The sequence below is a fragment of the Protopterus annectens genome, chromosome 2.part1, assembly GCF_019279795.1.
Source record: "Protopterus annectens isolate FY-2018-M chromosome 2.part1, PAN1.0, whole genome shotgun sequence".
Classification (NCBI taxonomy): Eukaryota; Metazoa; Chordata; order Ceratodontiformes; family Protopteridae; genus Protopterus; species Protopterus annectens.
Genome location: NC_056729.1, coordinates 1,701,678,664 through 1,701,699,852, shown reverse-complemented (window position 1 = coordinate 1,701,699,852; position 21,189 = coordinate 1,701,678,664). Strand labels below are relative to the sequence as shown.

The 21,189-nt window shown below is 41.3% G+C and overlaps 1 protein-coding gene across 1 annotated transcript in view; it reads right to left on the bottom strand.

Annotated features, from left to right (window-relative positions):
* The window catches only part of KIF1B (kinesin family member 1B), a gene marked incomplete in the record, with an annotated part of 2,363,676 nt that overhangs the window by 406,417 nt on the left and 1,936,070 nt on the right, over positions 1 to 21,189 (bottom strand). Inside the window, 1 exon segment of the mRNA XM_044063146.1 lies at positions 4,955 to 5,069. Within this exon segment, the coding sequence (XP_043919081.1) occupies positions 4,955 to 5,069 (115 nt within the window).

The following is a 21,189-nucleotide window of genomic DNA, read 5'->3' as shown; positions in this document are numbered from 1 at the left end:
ATGCGTTATACTTACTTAATCAATTATACTCTTCATGAATGTTTTACTAAAGTATAACTCCCCTATCTTCTACTGTAAAGAAAATTAGAGTAAGTGTCCTTCCAAATATATATTTTCAACTAGTATAATCTAGATTAAACCTTATTTCTGTTTGTATTTTACTAACTACTTATTTTATGTAAATGACTTGTTTGTATTAACTTCAGTGTGGAGCTTTTCTCCCCGGGCCTCTGCTGAAAATGGAAATGTATCCAGTTGGACTAGCCCGGTAAACAAATGTAAAATAAAATAAATAAATAAATAAGCGCTTTCACACCAAATAGTGCTTCTTCAGATCCATAAAAACAACTACAAACTAAACACGTTATATAACAATATAAGGCAATTAAACAATTAAAATCATTGATGCAACCTGCGCTTTTTTAATAGAGGTTTTAAAGGGACTACAGCATTTAAACCAGGTAACTTGGGCGCATAAGTTACCTGGTTTAAATGCTGTAGTCCCTTTAACTGTTGCCTGTACAATCCACTAAATTGCATGTGTGCTTTTCCTTTAGTACCTTCCACCTCTGTAAAATCTTAGAATGTATACATATAAATGTAACTACTGTTTGTGTATAAATGTAAACAGAAGTGTAACCACTGCTTGTGTATAAATGTAAATAGAAATATAACTACTCTGTTTTTGACTGGAACTTAGTATAATGCAATGTAAGCCAATGGAGGTTTTATCTCCAGGCCTTCACTGAAATTGGGTATTACCCAATCGGACTTTCCTGGTAAACAAAGACAAATAAGTAAATAAATAAATAAATAAATGGAATTACCTAGACATAGTAAGGCCTTGCTGAGTCTAATTACGGTGGCTGCCAAAAATGCAATTACTTGAAAATGGAAATCAAAGTCTAAACCTATAGTAACAGAGATAAAACAACTGAAATTGGGATATTTAGAAAAGCGTTAAAGCAAATTACGTAGAAAAAAAATGGGAATTCTGGGAACAATACAAACAGAGGAGGAATGAGGTTTTAAAAAAAGGCAGGATTTGATTGAGTTATGTAATGCTTGACAATGACTGGATACATTATAAGTGACATATGTTTGCAGCTACAGTTGTGTCGGCATGCTTGGTTCATAGGTAGGTACTAGGCTATCGGCCCTAGGGCCCATACAAGCCTAGCCAAAAAATATACCCTGGCTTTCGCCACCCAAGAAAATTATTTTCTTGTGCCCCTGTCGAGCAGAGCCACAGAAGTGATCCCCGGGGTGAATTTCCCATTTCCCATCCAATCATCAAGATTTTTCTTGAAGAGTGCTAATGAGGAGCTCTGTTTAACATAGATAGGTAGTCTGTTCCAGAGTATGGGAAGTCTCTGGGACAGGAATCCATCCCTTCAGCATGTTCTGTTTATTGTGGTGACAAGGTTTAGGTCCCTAGAGCGTGTAGCTCGGAGGGATTGGGATTTCTTTAAGTGGAGCATGTCCAACAGCTCTGGGTTTGACATAACTTTGTATGTTAGGCAGAGATCGCCCCTGAGTAGGCGATATGCGATGGAGTAAAGCTGTAGTTTTTTTGAGATGGTCTGCATAAGGAATCTGTTTGAGGCCAGTAATCCTCTTTGTGAAGTATTTCTGTGGTCTTTCCAGTTGTTGTAGATGTCTTGTGAGGTACATACCAAAAGGGGCGTTGTACTCTATAATGGGTCTAATGAGTGATGAGTAGAGGGGAACAATGACCTCTTTTTTTCTGGATGAGAATCCTTTTGTGAAGAGATGAGCCATGTAGAAGGATTTCCTGACCACCGTGGTGATGTGATTATCAAAGGAGAGACTACTGTCCACCTGTGTCTCAAGGTCTCATCACATTTTTGGCATTAAGTAGACTACCAGCTACGTGGTAGTTCATGGGTACAGAGTTTTTACCAAAGGGGATGACAATACACTTTTTGGCATTGAGCTTCAGGCCATGGCTTTGACACCAGGTATCTGTCTCAGTGAGGCCCTTTTGTAGTTTGTCCACATCATTAGGAGTTTCGATTATGGCTCCTAGTTTGCAGTCATCTGCAAACTTTATTAGCCAAAGACCTTCTGTGTTGGGCTGCACTTCAGAGAAGTAGATACCAAACAGGAGAGGACCCAGGACTGAACCCTGTGGTACTCCACTTGTCACTGGTCTGATGTCGGATTTGGAATCCGCTATTTTCACAGTGTGGGTTCTGTCCGTGAGCCAGTTGGCAACCCATCTTGTGACATAGGGATTTATACCTAGTTTAGTGAGCTTATCTATAATTCCAGAGTGGGGGATGGTGTTGAAAGCCTTGGCGAGATCTAGATAAGCTGTGTGAACCATTTTACCCTCATCTATGGCTTTGGTGACTGCTTCAAAGAAGTCAATCAGGTTTAGGAGACATGATCTGCCTTTTACAAATCCAAACTGGGTAGGGTCCAGAGTTTGGAAATTACCAATGTCTTTGTTTATGAGTTCCACAATGATACGTTCCATGGCCTTGCAGACCAGGCTTGTCAGGCTAATGGGGCGGTAGTTCCCGGGGTCTGTCGTGGCTCCCTCTTTGTGGAGTGGGATAACTGTCGCGGTGCGCCATTCAGTGGGTACAAAGCCTGAGGTGAGGCTATGATTGAACATGGTACTTAGGTAGGGTGTCAGTTCATTCTGTAGTTCGTGTAGAACGCAGCCTGGGATATTGTCAGGTCCCATGGATGCTGTGTTCTTGGCTTTGGAGAGTGTGTTTTTTGTACCTGTGCAGCTGTGATTATAAGAACTTTGCATTCTTCCAGTATAGAGATGGGCCCTCTAGGGGGTGAGAGGGGGGTAAAGTTAGCACTGAACCTATCTGCTAGGATGTTGGCAATATCAGTTGGTTCTGTATATTTAGTGCCATTGTGCTGTAACTCAGAGCAGATCTGAGTGTTCCCATTTAGATTCTTGACATAGCTATAGAATGCTTTGTGGTTGTCTTTAGAGTCAGTGGCAATTTTGTTTTCGTAACTAGCTTTGGAGGATTTTATGAGGGATCTCAGCTTCTTACTGAGGTTGACTAGGGAGTTCCTCCAGTCATGGGATTTTACTCTTTTTTGCAACAGTTTCTTTCTTCTGTTGTAGAGTTTGTTTATGGCAGAGAACCACCAGATTGGCTTCCTTTTTTTGGAGGATAACATCTTGGTTCTATTGGGGATAGCATGATCCATGCACTCGTTTAAGTGCTTATAAAGTGCATTTGTGTAGGATTCGGCGGTCATACCTCTATTGTCCGTCTGCATGGGTAATGTATAAGGCTTGCAACTAAAATTATGTCAGTATGGTTTGTTTTAATTTATATAAATGTATGACTGCCCGTGTCATATATGATAATTTAATAAAGATGTTTTTTGTTTAAAAAACATAGTAACAATAAAATATTGAGAAATCAATAAGACTGCTTTAGTAATGCTACTATTTCATTTTTCACTACGTACATTATTTCATCTGATATTTCAGTTTCATGGTTACATTATGGCTGATAAGCATAAGGTACTGCCTCTCAGAAGATGATGTACAATTTTTTGAAAGTCACCTTAGCTATGAAGCTTTAAAGATCACATGACAATGATATATAGTGCATCATAAATAACTTCTCTCTTTCTCCAGGACCTTGTATGATTGGTCTACCACCAGCACCCAATCGGCCCATTCGTTCAAAGGTAAGGAAGCTGAGCATTTTGCAGGCAGGGTGAGAGTCCTAAGACCTACTTATTCCTACCAGGGAATCATGATCAGCTCTCCAATTCCTTACGAGAGTCTGATAGCAGGTTGCGAGTCAGCTTGCTGGTCCTGGTGGGCCATCCACCCTCTCCCCCGAGATGCACTAGCTCCATCGCTGCTATGTCCTAAGGGGAAGCATACCTCCTTATGTCTCATTCCAGCATGTACTCAAACTCCACCAAGTAACATCTAGTGCTCCTATTAGGTGCCACCCTCATGGCAGACCAGAAATACTTTCCTCCCCACCAGGATAGGTGAGCCAGCAGCATCTACTTACACTCATATTTGTCAGCTGCCTCATACTTGCAACCCAGAGCGATTATTCAAAATTGGGTCACCTGTAGCATAGTCAGTGCTTTATCTCTCTAAACTCCAGAGCTGATTGGGTCATACATAGCCTTATCAAGAAAATGAACATTAAAAAAAAATGCATCTGGTATACACAAAGTATACATGGCAACTGTGTACTCTGCTACTTGGTGCCACTTGTCTTTGTGGATTAAGTGGTTTTGAAATATTAATGAATAAAACACATTTGTGTATTTTCATAAACAGATATAACAATGCAAGCTACGATATGTATCATATTTGTTTAAGTAAGATGCAGTAATTTGCATAATATGGAAGTTAATGAAAAGGCTATACAAACCAGTTGAGTTTTAAAGACTCTAAGATTTTTTCTATTGAATGTTCAAGCTACACGTGCAACACCCCAGAGAGACAAGCAGACACGCATATATGCATGCACACTGATCAATACAAACTGATGTAAAAGTAGTCACTGCCATAAACATTAACACTAGTGAAGAACGGCCATAAAGTTGATGCTTTAATAAAACTCTTCCACAAAACAGATATTGCTGTAGAACTCCCAAGCAATGGAAGTAACTGCAAACTTAAAAATTAGTATGCGATATAGCATACTTTGGTATTGTAGCTAAGCTTCTAGATAGTTCATGGGTCATAAGCTTAGCACCTAGTTATGCACCTACAAACTTGTGTAAATAAAATGCTATGCTTTACTTTTATTTAGCTCAAAGACCTGTAAAACTATGGAGGCAAATGGCTTCTGCAAAACAAACAGGAAGTCTAGACAGTAAAACAGAGTAGCTGGCTGATGCCAAATAGAGCTACTAAAAGTAAAGCCAAGACATTTTAACAAAAAAAAAAAAAAAAAAAAAATCACAGCCGCACCTCTAAATATGCTGATAGAGTCATGTAGATTTTTTCACCATATGGAGTCACTCTGTTCAGGAGGAGAGAATTGTGTAAAGAGCTATCCCAGACAGCTTCAAACCGGTAGAACGTCCTGCAGAATGAAGCAAAAAAGCATTAATGATCAATGAAACAGCTGTGGAAATACACATTCAGTAATGCCAGATTCCATCAATATATTTATTATACATTAGTTCTGGAACTGATAAGCTACTGTACAGCATTGTGCCGTAAAAGTTAGCTTGTTTACTAAGGCTATGTGCATGTCTTGCTATGGTACTGTGGCTTCCTTTAGTGTCTAAAGCCCATGCAGCTATGTAATGGAAATACATCCTTTCGGTAACCATTTGAAATTTCAGGAACCACTACAGTGAGTCCTGAAATATGGAAACTGAATCATTACAGGAAATCTACATTTCCTCTAGAAAAAAAAAAGGAGCGTTTCCAAAAATTAGCTAAACTACACACACATCTTCAACAATGCAGTTAGCAGAATTAGATAAAACTAGAATGTACTACAAATGGGCATATTTTCAGGTTATTCTCTCCTGCTTGTTATATCTTAAGTTGAAAATAACGTATGCTCTAAAACATAATGGCAGAAGAAACCTCCAGTTTTATTAACCTGAGAGATGGGTGGCATCTAAAGACTGAAACAAAAAAATAAATGTTCCTGAGCAGATGAAGTGGGAACCCCATCATCAGAAAGACATGAAAATACAGAAGTGTGTATATAAAGGTATTTATTTGATGCTCATTATCAGTGCATTACGGGAGATAAGTTAGTTTACCACAAAAAGAGCAATGTTTTCTAATACTATTCAAGAATATACAAGGAGACTTCTGATAAGATGTTTACACAATACAGCTATACAGTTTTACAGGTCCTTCCGACTGGAAGTAACGCTGTTCAAAGGTTCATAGGTGTATAACAGGCTGACTACCACTGGGGTCTCTATAACCCTAGCTGTTAATACCAGTCAGGTTGTCTCAGTAATGAAAGTGCACTGACTGAAGTATACGTGCAAAGATACCCCTTGAAGCTATGTCTAAATCACACAGAAAGCACGTGGGAAACAAAACACTTCCCACCACATGCAACCAGACCATCAGCGCATTCTGGTGCACTTCTTCTTCATCTTTTTATCTACCCCCTCCTTATCTCCCCCAGACCTACTCTGAGAGAGTTGGGGCTCATGACGATCCTTAGGGCATCCAAGACTGTGTTTTATCTTGCTGCCATGGAGGTTTTTTTTGGCCTATCGTCTTTCCCTCTCCCTTATGACTGTTAGTGCATCTGAGAGGCTACTTCCTCTTTTGGACAACATACCCCAAATCATTCCAGCCTCCAGTAGGAAGCAAATGAAGGGAGCACTTGTGCGACTGCCCTCCCTCCTCTCTGGGATGGGCTCACTCATCCTCCCTGTCTGTTAAGTATATTCTGAAATGGTTCAGCAGCCCTTTTACACAACTGAAGTGTACCATGTTTTCCTGGTGTGCATACTCTTCCACTGATAACACAATATCATCATCATTTGCCTGCTGTGCATTTTTCACCAAGTCTTCTTTTCCCACTAGAGGGATAAAGTCCATACTACTGTTCAAGCAACCAGAGTTTGATTAGTGGCTTGGGGCAATTAACAGAAAATAACCACCCACCTGCTTGTACAGCAGCTAACTGCACTTTAGTTTAACAGTTTGAGCAGAATTAAAATCCTCTCTATAACAATGGACTGTTCACTTGCTATTGATACGTGACACAATGATTATTTAGCTGTTTGGAACTGGACCTGGCTAATGACTTGTAATTGTGTAGCTGATGACCACAAACCAGCAGGAACTAGTGAGTAGAATGATAACTCTGTTACATGCATTTTACTTTTATGCATAAATCTGTTTACCATATTATTACAGTACTATTATGTAATATCATCAGTGCAAGTTACACTGTAGACAGTTACAGGGGGTACCTGTGCTAAAACACAGCCAACTCCTAGCTGTACCACCCCTGGATACAGGTATGAGGCAGATCAATAGGCTCATTCTATGCAGAACCCACATGTGCCACAGTCATACAAAAAATGTGGTGGTGACAGCATGCAGAATAACTGTACACAGATCCTTGACCTGCTATGTCTGCATATAAGAGCAAGGCAGGAGAGTATGTTATACACACCGTGCAGCTTTTGTATGTGACACAGCCACATGAGCAGGTGAATGCATGCCCTGGCACATTCTGTACAGATCCCAAATACAACATGACAATCAGTAAGGGTAGAGAAGACCAATGTGTACTGTGGCACCATATATATGCAGATACGACCACCATGACTTTCATATGTTCATGAATTATTTAGACTTAAGGAAAACAAAGACTCAACTCAGATGAAAGTATGCTTTACTATTTTCAGTTACACCCTGTACATCCCGATGACAGGCCCTCAGCTGTCTTAGTCTGCTCCCAGATCTGGAATAACACACCATTATAACATCTGATGTGTTCAAACCTAACCTGTAAGCCACCTCATCAAGTATGTATCACTTTTTAACAACAAAATAAAAAAATAAAATAAAGCAAATGCATCTCCTCATCAGCAGGTTCTGTGGTTTGTAAAAAAATCATACCACGTGATTCAAAATAAAGGGCAGTTTTAGAGATTTGACCGGAACAAAAGTGACTTCTCCACGGAACAGAAATACTGTTTTTGACAAGGAGTTCTGCTGGATACGTGAAACATTCAAGGTGATAGGTCATGGAAATGTTAACCTAGCCCTATGGTTGATGAAAATCAAAATACATTATAATATTTTTAAAATCTGCCTTTTAAATACAAAAAAATGGTTAAAGCAAAGAGCAAGACTGGTTATAGTATAGGAGGTACAAATCTGTGCATTCTGAACATTCGATAAAATTTTAAGGCAAATGGACAACTAAACAAGTAAAAACACTAAAACTAACAATGAAAAACACACAAACAAATTGCATAAAGTATACCCAAGTAGGAATCTTTATGCAATCAGAAGCAAATATACCTAGGCACATCCTTATCAAGAAATAGCCTGAAAAAAAAAAACATAAGAAGGAAACGTTAGTGAAGATAAACAAAAAGAAGTCAGTTGGAATGAAAACAGAAGCAAACAAACTTGAAAGACAAATCAACTACAGAATCCTTTGGTGTAAGAAAATAAAAGGACAAATAATAAGACAATAATGAACAAATACAAAAAGCAAATCATGATTCAAATGGCAAAAGCTGTTAGCAACAAGGCACCATACTTCCATACTATTCCAGTTGTATATGTTCAAATACACAAAAACTGTGTAGCTTGTGTGTCACTGGCTGAAGCAAATTAAATTTTTATTTTATTTACCTCTAACTTGATAACAACACATTCCAGAATTCCCTGAAGCTGACTTCAGAGAAAGTCTGTAATACTGTAAGAATATTATATTTTTGGATTCTTTGTTTTTAACACCTTTATTAATTTCACATATACTTAATGACATGGATACACATGCATTAATAGAAAAGAAAACAAACTACATTTTTCATTTTTATGCTTTATGCATACGTTTCTTCTTCTTTTTTTTTTTTTAAACGATCATTCTCTCCAACATCACATAAATTACTCAGGTCCTTCCTCCGCTGAAATTTCACTCCTCATACTGAATACTACTCTGTATGTATTGTTTTCACAAACTCCATTTACTTCTATGCAGGATATTAAAGATCTCACCTCCAATCCTTTCCTTTACAAAATTCAATAATTCAGTTATGTTGGTTTAGATTCTGATCTCAATTTTCTAGTCATACTTGTTTAGCAGCCAATAACATTAAACTTAGTACAGCCTTATTATGTCTAGGTAATTTAATTTCTATATCTCAGATTAAAAGAATAATTTCCTTAGTTACAACAATTTGTTCTCCCATACCTCTCAAACTCTTAGCACAAAAATCTGGACAAACCCATAAATATTGCTCTTATAAACTTAGAAAGTTGTGGTAATAAAAGTATTTGTGTTATCATGCATTTGAAGTCTGAAACCCAAAAGTCTGTTATCAATAAATGAATTCAGTCCTTGCTGATTTGCTAGAAAAAGACATTTTATGAGGAACAGACCAAAATACAAGGCAAAAATCTGGATATTCTGTGAAAATCTGAACAGCTGAGAGGTATGTCTCCCAATATTTCTGACAAAGTACAGAATTTTTATATTCTGCCAACTTGTTCACTCTCAAAAAAAAAATATGCCCAATTACCTCTTTCTTCCCCACATCACCAGTTATGTGCTAGCCACTTGAGGAAAAATGTTCCATAGTCTGACTGGGGTATAAAAAATACATATGCAACATTCCCATGCAAAAATCCTAAACTTTCTAGCCCTTGCTGCATACTTGTCTTCTCACTTTTTAAAGAAGAGCGATGTTCAATATTCACTATTCTCCTGTAGTGTTAGTCTTCTGCTTTTTTGGTACTAGGCTTCAGGACTGCCAACATTTCAATACGGAGGCAAGATAGTTAAATGATACCCCTTTGAAATTAACCGTTTCAGCATTCAGGACTGCCAGGAATAGAATCCTCTTTTATGTTTATATAAACCATCTCGTGTAATTTCAGTACAAATATAAAGATTGTACTCAATGGCCATTCACATTCATGTCATGGCATCTCCCAGGTTTCTTCCATTTGAACATCCATCCACTTCTCCTCCACAGTAAATAAGGTTCCCTGATATCAACTAACTTCATCACAAAGGCTGCAGTCTTTTTCTAATTAATATGAAGGGAGGTCTCCATAAGCCACAGTTCATCTATTTCAGCTGTCTGCATGTCAAGAAAAATCCTCATGTATCTCTTTTCCAACCCTTCAGTATCTTCTAAACCACACTGTGCATTTGCATTGCATAAGCAGAAATGGATAAATACTATCCTAAGGATCCTCTGATCTATAAAGCTATCCGTTCTCCTCAAACATTTTTTACCATATATCCTTTCATCATGCTGCTTAATATTTCCATAACATCAACTTGCTAAGCAATATATTCCACACTCCATTGAACCGCCATCATAACTCTCAACCTCTTAGCCCAATAAAGCTGGACAAATTCTGACATAATGGGGACAGATTTTAATTACTGCTCTTATAAACTTAGAAAGTTGCTAGAATAACAGGGTATGTATTAAAATGCATTTTCTAAAAGAAATGAAGTCTGAAACTCAAATGTATGACCTTATTTACTATTTTGAGTTCTCAGATCATCCCAGTGATTGGTCAGAAAACCAAACATTTTATGAGATACAGACCGAAATTTTGAGGCAAAAATCTGAACATTCTGTGAAAATCTGGACAGCTGAGAGTTATGACTGCCATCAAATAAAAATGTTTAATGTCAAAATTTGGAGTTTGAATGGTTGCTCCTTCACAGGCTCATCTGTTGCAACACTTGAGTCATTTCTGATGTACTAGCAAAGCACTCTTTGCACACACCTCTCAAGCCAAGAACATTAACATAACAGAACCTGCACTCAATATCTAATGCAGAGTCTGCATTTTTACATGCTGCCAGGTATATATACTCACCACCCCATACAGTTAGCAAGAACATAAACATGCAGGGAAATATTTCAGTGTCTTAACTTATATGTACATCAATAGACACAATAAGAACATCAATAAATCCACACACAGCAATGATTAATCTTAGAGCAAAACTTACTACGCTATGCATACCTCTCAACCTCTTAGAGCAAGAAATCTGGGCAAAGCCGTAAGTAAATATGGGACAAAGGACCAAACATAGGGACAATTTTTAAATATTGCTCTTACAAACTTAGAAAGTTAATAGAATAGAAGTAAAAATCCAATACTGCACCAAAGTCCTAACACACGAACCAGCCAACGAAATAGAATAAAAATGGTGTAGGACACTGCTAGTCTGTATCACTTTTATTGCATAAAAACACAAGATAAAACACAAGATGAGCTCTTTCGGGATATTCCCTTCATCAGATACTATTCTCATAAAACAAACACTTTTTAAAATGATGAATAGCCAATAACAGTCAATGAAAAACCCGCCTATTTTGGAGGGTGGGTTTCACAGGAATCACATCATTAAGCCCTGGTTTCCTACTAGCCAGCAGCTCAATTATCCACCTGGATTCAGTTAACTCTGTTAAGTGCTTCAGATTGCCTCCTCCATTATTCACCTTAACATTTACAATGGCCCTAAAAGTAAAACTATGGGTAGGATAATCCATCACATGTCTACTTAAGGCATTATTTATATCATTATTCCTTATACAGGATAAATGTTGCAAAATCCTTTGCTTAAACATTTGATTGGTCTTACCCACATAAAAACTGGGGCATTGGACACATTCTGCCAGATAAACAATATCTGTAGTACGACATGTTGCTCTGCCTGGAAAAATAAACTTCCTATGTGTAACTGGGTGTTCAAAATCAGATGATCTCTTTATATATGAACAGGCTTTACAACCTCCACAAGGGGCTGTTCCTGTCGATGTAACTGTTGTTTTGTAGACAATGGCAGACTTTTCACTTAGAAGCCTGCATTGATTATGGCATTGTTCCCAGGGGAATGAGAATCCTGTGCATGCCAGCACAGGGGGACCGTTACCCGGACTTGCTAGCCAAATGGCAGTCCATTAATATTTGTACTAGTTTCAAGTACATGGAACTGTTAAATGACTATTTTTCACCAAATATTGAACAGCTTAAGAAAGAAGTTGCTGACATACAAATGAAGCTGGAGAATGAATATGTTGATCCAAAGAGTATTGAGCGACTGGGGCAACTATTTGGAACTTTTGCAGCTAGCGACGAACGTTTGAAGAAAATAGAAGTTATGTTCTTACCATAACGTTCCATGTTAGTTGTCTTCTTCTCGCCTTCTTCTTGCTGGATGGGTTCGGAGCCGACCTCGGCTCCGACTCGGCCACTGTAAAAGCTCGAGAGTTGGTTCCACCGGCTCGAGGCTCCCCTTATATCCCACAATGCTAGGCGAGAGTTACCTCAGATCTCGTTTGTAAGCTAACCCCAGCTTATAATAGTAACAGAATAACTCTAAACAGAGTCCACCTCTAACAACAGGAAGAAAGAAGGGTGACCTACATCCTGAACCAGGAAATATGCATAACAGCATATGCCTAAGAAAGAGGTGGTAGAAAGAGAGGTCACAATCACAACTCCTCTAGGTCTGTCCAGGCCAGAGGGAAGGAGGGTGGGGCGAAGAAGAAGGCGAGAAGAAGACAACTAACATGGAACGTTATGGTAAGAACATAACTTCTATATGTTAAGTTGTCTATCTCGCCTTCATTCTTGCTGGATGGGACCGCGTCCCTAGCACCTTGTCCCGGGTGGCCTAACGGAACAGACTCCTGAGGACAGTGGAACCAAAGTTAGCTCTATGCCTAGAAGCTAAGTCCAACTTATAATGAGAAATGAAAGTGTGAGGAGTAGCCCAAGTAGCCGCTGCACAAATGGTGTCAATAGGCAGTCTGTCTTGGAAGGCTAAAGAAGTAGCCAAAGCTCTGGTGGAATGGGCCTTAGGTTTATTAGGCAGATTTTGGTGTCTAATTTCATATACAAGGGAAATCAAAGATGTTAGCCATCTGGATAATGATACCTTTGAAACTGAAAGTCCCTTTCTGCTTTCCGCATAGGAGACAAACAGCTGATCAGATTTTCTGAATTGTTTTGTTCTATCCAAGTAGTACCTCAGTTGACGATGAACATCCAGGCAGTGTAATTTTGTTCAGACCTATTGGAATATTCTGGAAAAAAGACAGGGAGGTCAATGCTTTGATTTAGATTTGACGTCGAGACCACCTTAGGCAAAAAGGACGGGTTAGTTCGTAAGGATACTCTGTCCTTATGAAACAATAGATAAGGAGGTCGACAGCTGAGTGCTTGGAGCTCTGAAACTCTTCTAGCTGAAGTAATAGCTACCAGAAAAGAGTCTTCCATGATAGCAATTTTAAAGAACAGGAGACTGCAGGTTCGAAAGGGGGAAGAATCAAAGAAGCAAGAACTAAATTTAGGTCCCAAGGAGAAGGAGGATTTCTTATAGGAGGTCTGAGAAGAAAAACTCCTTTCAAAAAGGCTTTGCAAAGCTTGTGGGACATTAAGGCAGATTCAGAAATACCCACATGAAAGTTAGAAATAGCTGCCAATTGAACTTTAAGAGTAGAGGAGATGAACCTGCATGGAAGAGTTCAGCTAGAAAATCAAGGACTAATTGGATGGAAGCAGTGAAAGGATCTATGTCCTTTCCTTGAGCCCAATATGTGAAGCGTTTCCACTTACTCAAATAAATCTTCCGAGTGGAAGATTTATGGGAAGCTATCAAAATATCTCGAACAGAGTGAGATAATTGAGGAAGCCTGGCTAAGGTTGGAACTGGAGGAACCAAGCAGTGAGGTTCAGAGAGGGAGGGAGCGATGAAACTGACCCGACTGATGGATCAAAAGATCTGGAACTAGGTCCAGATTCCACGGTCGCTCAAAAGAAATCGATGTAGAAAGGGGAACCACACCTGTCGAGGCCAGTAAGGAGCAATGAGGATCAATGAGGCCTTCTGAGCGATAGCTTTCTGTATCACTTGAGAGATTAGTGGGAAGGCAGGAAATGCATACAGAAGTCCCCTGGGCCAAACTTGGACTAGAGCGCCTCTGCTGGGTTGGCCTGGTAAAGGGAATAGAGTGAAATATTCTCTGCACTTGCTGTTTTGGGGAGTAGCAAAAAGATCGCAGCAAGGCTGACCCCACTTGAGGAAAATTTCTCTCACAACAGAGTCTTTCAGAGACCACTCGTGAGGCATGAGGATAGCTCTGCTCAACTTGTCCGCAATTTGATTGGACTTCCGGGATGTGCGTTGCTATCAGAAACCGCTGAGAAGAAATCGCCCATTGCCACAGTCTGAGTGCTTCTCGACACAGGGGGTAAGACCTGGTTCCGCCTTGTTTGTTGATGTACCACACTACAGACATATTGTCTGTCTGGATTGCAATCGCTCCCAAGGGAAGAGAGTCTTGAAGGGCTTGCAACGCTAAAAGCACTGCTCTCATCTCCAGAACATTTATGTGCAAGTGGCATTCGTTTGGTTGCCATGTGCCCTGGACCGTCCTGCCCTGATAATGCCCCCCCCACCCGATCAGGGAGGCATCCGTTGTCAGAGTAGCAACCGGAGGGGGTGGAACAAAGGGTCTTCCCAACAAGAGCTGAGGGGAAGACATCCACCACATGAGATGATTTTTGCACGCTTGCGTGATCATAATGGTGTGAGACATTGGAAGTTCCTGGTATGACCATTGAGTAAAGAGCATCCATTGAAGGATCCGCATGTGGAATCTGGCTAATGGAAACAGAGGTATGGCCGCCATAATTCCCAACACTTTCAGAACTAACCTGGCTTTGATTCTGTTGTTGTTGAAAAGGAGTGAGACCAGTTTGTGAATGTCTGTTATTCTCTGATGTGTTAGTCTCGCAGACATGTCTACTGTGTCTAGATTTGCGCCTATGAAAGTAATAGCACGACAAGGCGACAAAACAGACTTTTCGCAATTTATTGAAATGCCTAACTTTTGACAAATGCGAAAAGTGTAATCCCTGGCCATCAGAAGGAGATGCTTGGTGGGAGCTGTGAGGAGCCAGTCGTCCAAATATGGAAACACCTGGAATCCTTGTCGTCTCAGGTGAGAAGCTACCACCGCCATGCATTTGGTAAACACCCGGGCAGTGGTGAGACCAAAGGGCAGGGCCCTGAACTGAAAATGACTGGTTCCCAGCCTGAAGCGGAGGAATCTTCTGGAGCGTCTGTTCATTTTTATGTGATAGTACGCATCCTGAAGGTCTATAGAGCACATCCAGTTTCCTTTGCCCAAGAGGGGAAGAATGGATTGCAGCGTGACCATCCGAAATCTTGTTTTCTTGACTGATCTGTTCAAGATACTGAGATCCAAAATTGGTCTCCAGTCCCCTGTTTTCTTTGGAACTAAAAAGAACCTTGAGTAGATTCCGGATCCTTGCTGGTCTGCTGGAACTGGCTGAATTGCTCTTTTGCAAGCAGTTTTGAAATTTCCAAAACCGCTAGATCCCTTTGAGCGGGTGGAACATCTGGAAGGGATTTTTGATTGTTTTGGAATGCAAGAAAGGGGATAGAATAGCCTTCGAAATGACGGACTGTACCCATTTGTCTTGAGTCAGGGATAGCCAGGCTTCTGGGTACAGTGACAATCTTCCCCGACTGCCTCCGAAGGTGGGCAGTCGGGCAACACCTCAGGGATGCTGAAAGGGCTTGTCAGAGAAGGCTTCCCGATTGCCCTGGTTCTGCGGACCCCCTGCCCCTAGGGCTTACGTCTACCATTGTTATTCCCGCCTCTGCCTCTGGCGGAAACGACTCTGTGCCAGGCGAAGTCCCTTGAGATTGTTTACGGAACCACATCTTTCCACCTTTCTGGCCTTTGGGGTAAGGCCTAGAAGGAGTAGAAAACGGACTCCGACGGCAGAAAGGGTCTTGCCATCAGTTCGCACCTAGTCAAGGTTTCTTTCACTTGAGGACCAAAGAGAGATGATCCATCAAACGGGAGTTAGTGAAAGACGCCTTGAAGGGGTCCAAAATTGCATAGCCGCATCCAGGCATGCCTACGTAAGGCCACACCTGTCCCTGCGGCTCTACTCGCTCCATCAGCCGTAAGAAAGAAGACGCATGGAGGAGTTGGTTATGGAGTTAAGGGTAGCCAGCTGCGTGTTCATCTTATCTTGAAAACCCGCAGCTGTAGGGTCCTTTAACATTTCACTCGCTTCCTTGATCAAGTCCCTTTGAAGACGAGTAAAATGGCATAGGTAGTTCAGCTTAACGCATGGTAAATGTCGCTGAGGAGAACATCCGCTTCCGCACCTGTCCATGGACCTAGATTCCTTGTTAGGTGGTTGGACAGGTACTGAAGGATCAGCTAGCTCCTTCTTAGTGGCAGCAGCTACCACCATAGCATCCACAGAAACTCCTTTTGTTAAGAACTGTTTGTCTGCTGGTGCCGTTATGAACTTGGAGGGTCTCCTGGGAGTGGGGTCCACTGAATCAGGAGCCATCCATGCCTTCTTAGCAACCACCTGCATGAGGGGGTCAAAGGGGGGGGACACCCAGGAGGTGGAAGGGCGAGAGCCAAATGCCTCAAGATACACAGATTCATCCTCCGAAGGGTTGAGGGCTGGCCAATTTCCCCTCTGCTTCAGGATCTCTAGAATGTCTGCAAATGAGACATCTTCAGAAGGGGAACGGGGGGAACCCTCAGAATCATCTAAATCTGTGTCCGACGTGATGGACTCAGGTGAGTCAATGTTGTTTCCTCTTACACTTCCTCTTCCGAGGGGGCTCTTCTGCCAAATCAGGAGAGGCCTCGGAAGAGGATGAAATCCCCACATGGGGTTCCTGAGGAGCTGGCTCTCTGCGGTCCGGGATGAGGGAGTGAGTCGACTTGACCTGAGGCACCATAGAGGGAGGGGCGGACGGAGCCGACTGTGGAGTAGAGCCAGGCTCTAACACACTCCGCATGACCTCGAATGCACCCCTGTCAGGCAAAGCTAGAGGTCCCCGCTCCGAGAAGCTAAGAACCTCCCTCGGCACCGACAGTGATGGCTCCGAGGCCGATGTCGGAGCCGAACTTACCAGCGCTGAAGCACCGAGAGGGAGAGGGGGGTCGGACAAGGGTCCGATGCCACTCACCCCCTCGGAGCCGACGAGGGAAGTCCGGCGCCGAGATTCTTCCAAGGAAGAAATCGGAGCCGACGACGGAGCCAAGACAACTGTATCGGCTCCGACGCTATCACAGTCTCGGTTCCGACGCGACCCGGCTCCGAGCTCAAGAGAGTCGAAGGAGGAATATATTGATGGACCGGGGCAGGCATCGACTGATGAGTTGGGCTCTGAAGCATCTGGGCCAGTGCCTCGGACTTAAGAAGTCGACTCACTACTCTCTGAAGGTCATGATCCGACAGCCTCGATGACCTAGAGGAGTGAGATCTTTGGCTCCGTTCAGACAGCAGGGGAGATCCTGGAGCCGAATGAACGGAGCCAAGGGATGGTGACCTGGACCTCTTCCTAGTTGTCGGCTCCGAAGGTCTGGTCGGAGCCGACACGGGAATTTCTAATACCTCGGCTCCAGCCGGAGCCGAGGGAACCACAGAAACTGTGGACTGAGAGTCATCGGCTCCAGCCGGAGCCGATGTAGACATAGGTTTAGAAACCTTAGGTCTCGGCTCAGTTGTCGGAGCCGAAGACCTAGATGCCTTAGAGGGCTTCCCTGTAGATACAGAAAGGAAATCCTCTGGCTTGAGTAAGCCCCTTAAAATTAATTTATTTTTTCTTTCCTGCAGGACCCTGGGGCTGAAGCCATGGCACACAGCACAGGAGTCCTGCAGGTGCAAAGGTCCCAGACAGTAGACACAAGAAGTGTGAGCGTCTGTCAGAGACATTTTCTGACAGCACGCATCACACTTCTTGAATCCGGAGACCTTTGCTTCTTTAGACATATCTAAAGGTGTAATCACACACACAGTCACAAACACACTAATTACACCCTGTCTAGTTTAAATTATAATAAATCACTAACTAGGTTTTTAAAAAAGAAAATAACACACACACTCCACTAGGGAAAGAAAAAAGGCCTGTAGGCCCAAGGGAAGAACTTAAAGTTCTTGAGGGAAAAAAACGGGAATTTTTTAGAAGGGGATAAAAATTTCTCTAAACTAAGGGAAATAAGTAAAAATATTAAAATTAAAGGGGTTTTAATAGACTAACTTCACAAGAAAAGTCACTTACCAAGAACCGGTAGAAAACCAACACCTCGATAGCTGTAGCGGCAAACGAGATCTGAGGTAACTCTCGCCTAGCATTGTGGGATATAAGGGGAGCCTCGAGCCGGTGGAACCAACTCTCGAGCTTTTACAGTGGCCGAGTCGGAGCCGAGGTCGGCTCCGAACCCATCCAGCAAGAATGAAGGCGAGATAGACAACTTAACATCAAAAGTTAGGCAAATTACAAAGAGACTTTGAAGATTTTACACATGGTAACATCTTCGTTTGGCCTAGACTGAACGGCACTCAGTCCCAAGGCATCCAGGTTCCAAATAATACACGCAGATGGGAACGCTCACATATGCCAGTTAGCGTGAGTCGGAAACCTAGTGAGGCGGAGCCGATTCAGCTTGAGGAGGATGCACAAGATAGTGTGAGTCGTACACTCAGCGAGGTAGATTGTTTCCAGCGAGAGAAGCCTTTAACACGACCATCTGAAGCTCAACGTACAGTTGCCTCGTTCTCCACTGTCAACAGGACTTTTTCTGGACCTCTGTCGAGTCAGACTGACAGGGACATGCCAACAGAGTCCAACAATGGATCTAATCCCACAGTGACCACAGGGGCTGTTACCAGAACTGAGATTTCACCAGTAGTCATCTCAGAGGTCTTGGAACATGGCGATACCAACACAGGGGCACGTCCCAAAGAACAACGAGGGAAGCAACATTTTTTGGAAATGCTGCCTGCCCCTGTGAAGAAGAAAGGGGCATGGAAGAGGTCATCGAGCGAAGATCGGATTGTGGACAAGAGGAGGAAGGTGTTGGACTGACTCATAGCCATATGGACACTGGTATTGTGTATAATTTGTCTACGTATGTTTTAAGTGAAGATGAGCTGGTGGTTTTAAACAAGGGATTAACTTTTGTCCCTAGCAATAGCAGTATATACAATGAAGTAGTGATGGATATAATGTTATTTACCCGCAATGTGGCTTTGCAAGTTATGTTTGGAGGGAATGGACTGCATGATAAAGTACTAAGGAAACCAAGTAGTTATGTTCCACCTTTGACTCCAGCCTTAGGTTTATTTATTAACAGTTGTGAGCAAGATTTGATTAGGTATTTTATGCAGGACAATAAAAGTAAGTATTATAACTTAACACCATCACAAAGGGCAGCCCTACAAGGTTTAATGAAGAATAGAGAAATAACAATAAAATCAGCTGATAAAGGAGGGGCTATTGTTGTGCTAGATACATCATGGTACATTGAAAAGTTAAGGAAAGTATTGTCTGATGAGATGACATATGTCAGTATTAATATTTTGGGTGTAAAGCATGCTACAGATAGGGTACATCAAGTTCTGCATAGGTTATTAACAGAGTTAAAGATCAATGAGACAACTTTTGAATTTCTGTGGGTGGAAAAACCTGTAACGCCTATTTTTAAGGCACTTCCTAAAATTCACAAGTCTTTGATTAACCCACCCCTTAGACCCATAGTTTCGGGGAGGGGATGGGTTACAGAGAACATATCGTTATGGCTTGAACATTATCTGAGACCCTTTGTAGATGGGCTGGACAATGTATTAAAAGATACAGGTGATTTTCTGATGAAACTGGGCAAAGTGAAATGTACAACTAAATTATTAATGGTCACTATGGATGTAAACAACTTATTCACTGTGATAAATAACAACTATGGTGTCAATATGATAAGTACATTTTTAAGAGAGTCAAAGGCAACAGAAGATAAGATTAATCTAGTCAAGGAGTTGTTAATGTTGGTCCTTGAAAATAATATTTTTCTAGGAGCTGACTCTGTTTACAAGCAGGCACAGGGGGTAGCTATGGGCACCCCCTGTGCCAATACATATGCTAATCTTGTTTTATCGCAATGGGAACAGATACATGTACTGGGTAATGAGATATGGAAGGTGTACATCAAGATGTATGTACGCTTTGTGGATGACGTCTTCATTCTGTGGGAAGGGGATGTGGATCTATTACATCAGTTTGTAGAATTTCTGCATACGACAACCACCTTTTTCAAATTTCAGGTGGAATCTTCCTTCCACTCTATAGATTTTTTAGATGTCCATATAGAACAGAATGACGGGGGTTTTGCATCAAGACTTTTTAGAAAAGATTGTTGGAGAAACACGTTAATAGCTTATGATAGTATGCACCCACGTTACACGTATACCAACATAATACAAGGGCAAGCCAGCAGGGTTTCAAGATTATGCCTGGATGATGAAGTATACGAATCAGAATTGTCTAAGTTAAAGGGAAGTTTATTACAGAGGGGTTACCAGGGTAAGGTGGTGGATAGGGTTATACATCATAGCAGAAGTTTTCGTAATACCAAGTATAAACCTTGGATAGAACGTGATATACCGAACACTGCCACCCCTACAGGTGATTCGAAGAAGCAATATGGTCCTGAATTAATGCTCACTTACAGTGGGAATGTTGGTGATGTCTGTGAGATTGTTCGTAAAAATTGGAACATTTTAATGGGTGATGAACGTATAAGTAGAGTAGTAGGCACATATCCTAGATTTAGGTACAAGAGGAATAAAACCTCAAGGACCTACTTTGTAGAGAGAAAATAAATGAAAATAAAACAACAGTTACATCGACAGGAACAGCCCCTTGTGGAGGTTGTAAAGCCTGTTCATATATAAAGAGATCATCTGATTTTGAACACCCAGTTACACATAGGAAGTTTATTTTTCCAGGCAGAGCAACATGTCGTACTACAGATATTGTTTATCTGGCAGAATGTGTCCAATGCCCCAGTTTTTATGTGGGTAAGACCAATCAAATGTTTAAGCAAAGGATTTTGCAACATTTATCCTGTATAAGGAATAATGATATAAATAATGCCTTAAGTAGACATGTGATGGATTATCCTACCCATAGTTTTACTTTTAGGGCCATTGTAAATGTTAAGGTGAATAATAGAGGAGGCAATCTGAAGCACTTAACAGAGTTAACTGAATCCAGGTGGATAATTGAGCTGCTGGCTAGTAGGAAACCAGGGCTTAATGATGTGATTCCTGTGAAACCCACCCTCCAAAATAGGCGGGTTTTTCATTGACTGTTATTGGCTATTCATCATTTTAAAAAGTGTTTGTTTTATGAGAATAGTATCTGATGAAGGGAATATCCCGAAAGCGCTCATCTTGTGTTTTATCTTGTGTTTTTATGCAATAAAAGTGATACAGACTAGCAGTGTCCTACACCGTTTTTATTCTATTAAAGTTAATAGAATAATAGGTTTTACATTAGCATGAATTTTCTGAAGGGTATGAAGTCTGAAACTCAAATGTCTATCTTTACTTCCTGACTTCAATCTTTAATGAGTTGCCACTAATTTGCCAGA